General features: G+C 46.6%; 1 protein-coding gene across 1 annotated transcript in view; it reads left to right on the top strand.

Moving 5' to 3' along the window:
• Window positions 1-6,000, top strand: part of SPTBN1 (spectrin beta, non-erythrocytic 1) — a 153,577-nt gene that overhangs the window by 95,529 nt on the left and 52,048 nt on the right. The window contains exons 7-11 of the mRNA XM_023734522.1: window positions 160-272; window positions 1,097-1,284; window positions 2,549-2,666; window positions 3,894-4,052; window positions 5,207-5,509. Coding sequence (XP_023590290.1) covers window positions 160-272; window positions 1,097-1,284; window positions 2,549-2,666; window positions 3,894-4,052; window positions 5,207-5,509 — 881 coding nt within the window. The remainder of the gene's footprint in view (window positions 1-159; window positions 273-1,096; window positions 1,285-2,548; window positions 2,667-3,893; window positions 4,053-5,206; window positions 5,510-6,000) is intronic.

Genomic DNA, 6,000 nt, shown 5'->3' with positions numbered 1-6,000 from the left:
CTTCTTAGGATTGTGTAATGCACTGATGACAGAAATCTCTAGTACAAAAAATGGAGACACTGGACTATCCAGTATTGTTGAACAGCCTCGTGGGCTGTTCCTGCGCCTGGGTGGCGGCACTATGAGCCTTGTGCTCAACGAGTCTTCTCTGTGTTACAGATATCAGTGTGGACCACCCTGATGAGAAGTCCATCATCACCTATGTGGTGACTTACTACCACTACTTCTCTAAGATGAAGGCCTTAGCTGTTGAAGGGAAACGAATTGGGAAGGTGAGCTGACACCAGTTTCCTAAGTTGTGAGTTGTAACTGAGGTTCATGTCTTCAGGTACTGTCACCCAGCACCTTGTTCTCCCACATACTCATACATTTCACCAGTTGAAACTCATGGCAGACCCTCCAGGGGGCAGGGAACGAGGCATTGAGGAGATAGTACCTGTGGGATTCCAGGAGCCTCTTCATCCCAGAGGGTAGCAGGAGGTAGGAGTAGTGGCTGAAATGTTCAGATAGGGACCTAGAAACACAGCAACACACCTCTCCTCCTCAAGCTTACCAGAAAGTTGGGTGTTGAAAATCGTTGATTTGGCAGGTGTCATGGGCATGAAGTCCTCCTAACTATGGTAGAAGAGGGCTTCTTATCTATCATGCTTTAAATTTCTAGTTTGGCTGATGTTCACCTGCTGTAGTTTTTGAAACACTAGATCTGGTGAAGTTGTCCTCTCAGTGGGATGGAATGGAAATTCCTGGGCATTCCTGGGACAGGACCAAGCAAAGCAGGGCCCTTCTTATTCCTCTGGGCATTCTGGAGGTTAGGCAGTAGGAGTTGTCCAGAATCTTCAACCCTTCACCTAGGGCTTGGGAGGTTACAGAACCAGCGACGGTTGAGCTAAGCTGTCATTGCTCACAAGTGGTAGCCACAGCCTTGAATGCCTATTAGCAGATAGTTCCTTGAGTTGAAACGCTTGTGCTGAAGGAGCACAGAAGCGTCTGCAAGCCAGCCATGAAGTGTGTGTGTGCTCATGGAGAGTGTAATCGTGTTTCTCTTAAATTGGCAACCCGCCTTTCGCTTTTCTGTTTTTCTGACCTCCGTTTACAGGTGCTTGACAACGCAATTGAAACAGAAAAAATGATTGAGAAGTACGAATCACTTGCCTCTGACCTTCTGGAGTGGATTGAACAAACCATCATTATTTTGAACAATCGCAAATTTGCCAATTCACTGGTCGGGGTTCAGCAGCAGCTGCAGGCGTTCAACACCTACCGCACGGTGGAGAAGCCGCCCAAGTAAGATGCAGTTTGGGACGCGTTACATTAAGACGGCAGGAGAGGTCATGACAGCCACCCGCTGTCTGACTTCCGTGGTCTCATCTTTTAGCTGAGTGCCCCTCACCAGGGACCCTTCTTATCCTTGCTTGTCGGTCCTATATTTCTGAAATGTATTACAAATCATGCCCCATTTCATCTGAGCCTTTTCCAGTAGAAATACGCTGCTAATGTACAGGATCCATGAGAATCCTGGTGAATGATACAGGCCCCTTATCCCATATCCAAAACCCTTGTTTCCAGTGTGTTTCAGAATTCCGGTTTTCTGGATTTAAGAAAGGTGGTTGTTGCTGGTGCCACTGAGTCGATTCTAACTCATAGCGACCCTATATATAGGACAAAGTGGAACTGCCCCATAGGGTTTTCTAGACCGTAATCCTTATGGGAGCAGATTGCTGGGTCTTTCTTCCGCAGAGCTGCTAGGTGGGTTCAAACCACCATCCTTTCGTTTAGCAGCCAAGTGCTTAACTGGTGTGCCACCAGGGCTCCTTTTTAGAAGGGTAGTGCGGTGCAGATGTTGTATATTTTAACACTCTCAGTGGATCTGAGGCAGTGATCTATAGTCAAGCCCTTTAACATATCTGTAGCAAAATATGTAAATATTCACACTTTGTGCAATAAAGACAATAGTTTCATATCAGTTCAGATCAGGCTTCGCAGCCAAATAAATGAGTTGCCAAAAAAGTTTGATTTAAGATCTTTTTTAAATTAAGAATAATCGAGAAAGGATTATGGCCTGTTATTTCTTGCTTAACACAGCCCACAGTCGGCAAAGTCTTCCCTCCTCTTTCTGAAAACTCTATTTAGTTGTGAATTCCTTGGTGAGGTCTCTGAGGCCCACTGGAAGTTATATTAGGTGGACATTTGAAATAACCTTTGTTGAATGCATTCAGCCATGCTCTGAAATAAGTCCATTGTCCAGGACTTATGGTTTAAACCCTTCTCACCGCCCAGTATAAATCTGAGCAACAACAAATAAATAACTACCAAAAAAAAAAAAAAACCCACGTTTAGCATAGTTTAGGTTTATAATGGCCAGTAACTAACCCACCGCTGTGCCTCTCACATGCATTTCACACAAATCAGAGATGAATGGCTTTTAAAACTGCATGACTGGGTGAAATATTTTTCTTTCTTCTTTTTTCTTCAGAAACGAATGAATTTTTCCCCTTGCAGGAACAAAAACTAGTAAACAGTGTTTATGGCTGTTTTTCTGTGTGTTTAGGTTTACTGAGAAGGGGAACCTGGAGGTGCTGCTCTTCACCATTCAGAGCAAGATGAGGGCCAACAATCAGAAGGTCTACATGCCACGGGACGGGAAACTCATCTCTGACATTAACAAGGTACAGCTGGCTCCGTGCTTTGTTTCTGGCCCTGACCTGTTGTCAGCTTCAAGCTCTGTCACTGGGTCTTGATTGCTGAGAGTGCAGGAGACTCAAAGGGTGCGTCCCTGCTTGTTCAAGTGATAAGCTGGCAGCTGTTGCTCAGACATTGCAGAGATTCAAGTGAATGCTTGCGGTCGATACCTGAAATTGGGCAGTCTGTTGGAGCCTGTTGGTGAAGTGATTAAGAGCTCGGCTGCTAACCAAAAGGTCAGCAGTTCGAATCCACCAGCTGCTCCTTGGAAACCCTATGGGGCAGTTCTACTCTGTCCTGTAGGGTTGCTAGGAGTTGGAATTGACTCAGTGGCAGTGGGTTTGGTTTTTGTTTTTTCGTGTTGGGGGTCTTGGGGCAATGCTAGATTTCGTCCAACTGTCCTTGTCTTGGACCGTTTACTTTGTTGTTATTCGTATATACTCAGTGTACCTCTGATCTGTCGGAGGCAGTGGACTCGAAACCTTACTTTATGTGTTTGGATTCTCTAGAGGTTGTGGGGCTTGGGGTTTTGGCTCCTTCTGTCAGAGATGCTGTCAGTTACACAGTTCCTGTTGCGGCGTCTGCTGTATCTGCGGTTATAGAATTGCACAGTGAGCATTGTTTTCCACCAGAAATTTGAAAAGTCTGGAACATGAGGGTTGTTGTACATTCGTAGATTCTTTTGCATGTGATGTTTTAATTTTTTTTTTTTTTTTTTAAATGGGAAGTAAGATATATTTTCTAGGAGTGAGTTTTGTATGTTGGTCAGGATGTTGAAAAACATGCCCGGATATGTGAATTTAGAACGAGTGGCCCAGGGTGGGATGAATGGGAGATTTGTAATCTGATTTCTTTCTAAGAAAAAGTCGTTTATCTTTTTTTATATGATCAGGGCCGTTTGAGGTAATGACTTTATTTCCTTTCAGAGTTAAAGCAAGAGATTTATAATTTTGTTGTAATGCTCCAGGGATCACACTCTGACACTGTTTTGTTTTACAAATCCAACATGGGATCTTTAGATTTAGATAAGGCAGAACGTTCCCATGGGATTGCACTTAGTGAAAAATAAATGTATTTCTTTTCCTCAAGACTAAATTTAGAGTCAGTGAAGGTGGGAACGGATCTCCCTTTTATGTTCTTCGATCTTTTTGAGACATGCTGGCTGTCGAGTGCAGCCAAAGCAGGTTCCTTGAGCGTCTCTTTCTCTTCTCCAGGCCTGGGAGAGACTGGAAAAGGCGGAACACGAGCGAGAATTGGCCCTGCGGAACGAGCTTATCCGACAGGAGAAACTGGAACAGCTCGCTCGGAGATTTGACCGCAAGGCAGCTATGAGGGAGACCTGGCTGAGCGAAAACCAGCGCCTGGTGTCTCAGGTTCTGCTCTGGACATCACTAGAGAAACTTCCTGGGGTGACCTAGAAGCGTAGACCTTGCCCGGGGACCCAGGCTGCAGGACTCCCGCTAATTCCAGGCAGTTCAGGAACTCTGAGTTCATCAGCATCCAGTATTCCAGAGTCACTTAGAGACGGAAATGTCCAGTCATCTTTTTCTCTTTTAATTGTGTTTTAGGGGAACATGTACAGCGCAAATTAGCTTCTCATTCAAAGACTTATACACAGATTGTTTTGTGACATTAACTGCAGTCCCCGACGTGTGTCTGACATTAACTGCAGTCCCCGACGTGTGTCTGACATTAATTGCAGTCCCCGACGTGTGTCAGCGCTCTCCCCCTTTCCTTTTAATCCAGGTTTCTTGTCCCTTCCTAACTTTGGCTTTTGCTTTTGGGCTGGTGCTGCCCGTTTGGTCTCGTGTACTTGACTGAACTAAGAAGCACGTTCCTCAGTCCCTCACGTGTGTTATTCGTTTTATAGGCCTGTCTCACCTTTGGCTGAAAGGTGGCCTTCGGGAGTGGCTTCAGTTCTGAGTTAGCAGGGTGTCCAAGGGCCATAGCCTCGGGGGTTCCTCCAGTCCCGTCAGGTCATCTCGCCCACCTAGGAGGGTGTTTATAGTCTCCACTCTGCTTTACCTTCCACTTATCTAACTTTTTACGGATTTGGAAGCAGCTCCAGCATTGTTTGCCTAGAACCTATGAGTGTGTGTGAATCAGTCACACTTAGAAATAAGTGTGTAGAATTTCACTCTTTCTGTCAGCCTTTGATCACCTAACACTGAGCCAGTTAGACTGGTTGGAAAATAAATAGAAGCGGCTTTGATGTCTACCCCACTTGACATAAACGATCACCTGCAGTCTCTCAAGTCAGGTGCTGGATATGAGTTGGACCCCTCTGCAAAAGGAGAGGGTACTGATTTGCTTTTGGGAGGGATCTGAGCTCAGGCGTGAAATCTTCAGAGCCCTAGGGAAGGCAGAGACCAGTGAGGGGCAGGAGGAGGGGGACCCGAGGGCCGGTGTTCAGCTGTAGGACTACACATTAAGGTACGCTGAGGATCCCACCTCTGTCTTTTGTTTCTTTGCTGCAGTTAGATGATCTTCTTTATTTTCCGTTCCTTTTCCCTCCATTTCTCTGCAGGACAACTTTGGATTTGACCTTCCCGCCGTCGAGGCCGCCACGAAAAAGCACGAGGCCATTGAGACGGACATCGCCGCGTACGAGGAGCGCGTGCAGGCTGTGGTGGCCGTGGCCCGGGAGCTCGAGGCGGAGAACTACCACGATATCAAGCGTATCACGGCGAGGAAGGACAATGTCATCCGGCTCTGGGAGTACCTGCTGGAACTGCTCCGGGCCCGGCGGCAGCGTCTGGAGATGAACCTGGGGCTGCAGAAGATTTTCCAGGAAATGCTCTACATTATGGACTGGATGGACGAGATGAAGGTAAAAGTCGACTGAATGGAAAGGAGACCAGAGCTGAGCCGATCTAGCCTCTCTGCTGGGATCCATCCGCCAACCCCGCTATAGACTGTCAAGTCTCTCTTGTCTTAGCTACCCACCCTGTGAAGCCAGAGAGGGGCTACGTGCCCATGGGAAGACAGTTAGCTCACAAGTTAAATGTCACATGACACTGTGACGAAAACCAGTTCAGTAGCTGGAGGCTTGGGACCGTGATTTACATCTAATTTAGATACATTCTTCTATAGGGAATCAGAGCCCTGGTGGCATGGTGGTTAAGAGCTCGGCTGCTAACCAAAAAGTCAGCGGTTTGAATCCACCAGCCGCTCCTTGGAAACCCTAGGGGGCTGTTCTATTCTGTCCTGTAGGGTCGCTATGAGTTGGAATCAATTCAGCGGCAATGGGTTTGGTTTTTCGGTTTGGTTATAGGCAGTCAGTTGAGTTGTGGTTTTGTTTTTAATCCTTTGGAGTTGGAC

This window comes from Trichechus manatus, unplaced genomic scaffold (genome assembly GCF_000243295.1).
Source record: "Trichechus manatus latirostris isolate Lorelei unplaced genomic scaffold, TriManLat1.0 scaffold00005, whole genome shotgun sequence".
NCBI lineage: Eukaryota > Metazoa > Chordata > Mammalia > Sirenia > Trichechidae > Trichechus > Trichechus manatus.
The sequence above is the reverse complement of the archived record's forward strand: the minus strand, read 5'-3'. Positions and strand labels throughout refer to the sequence as shown.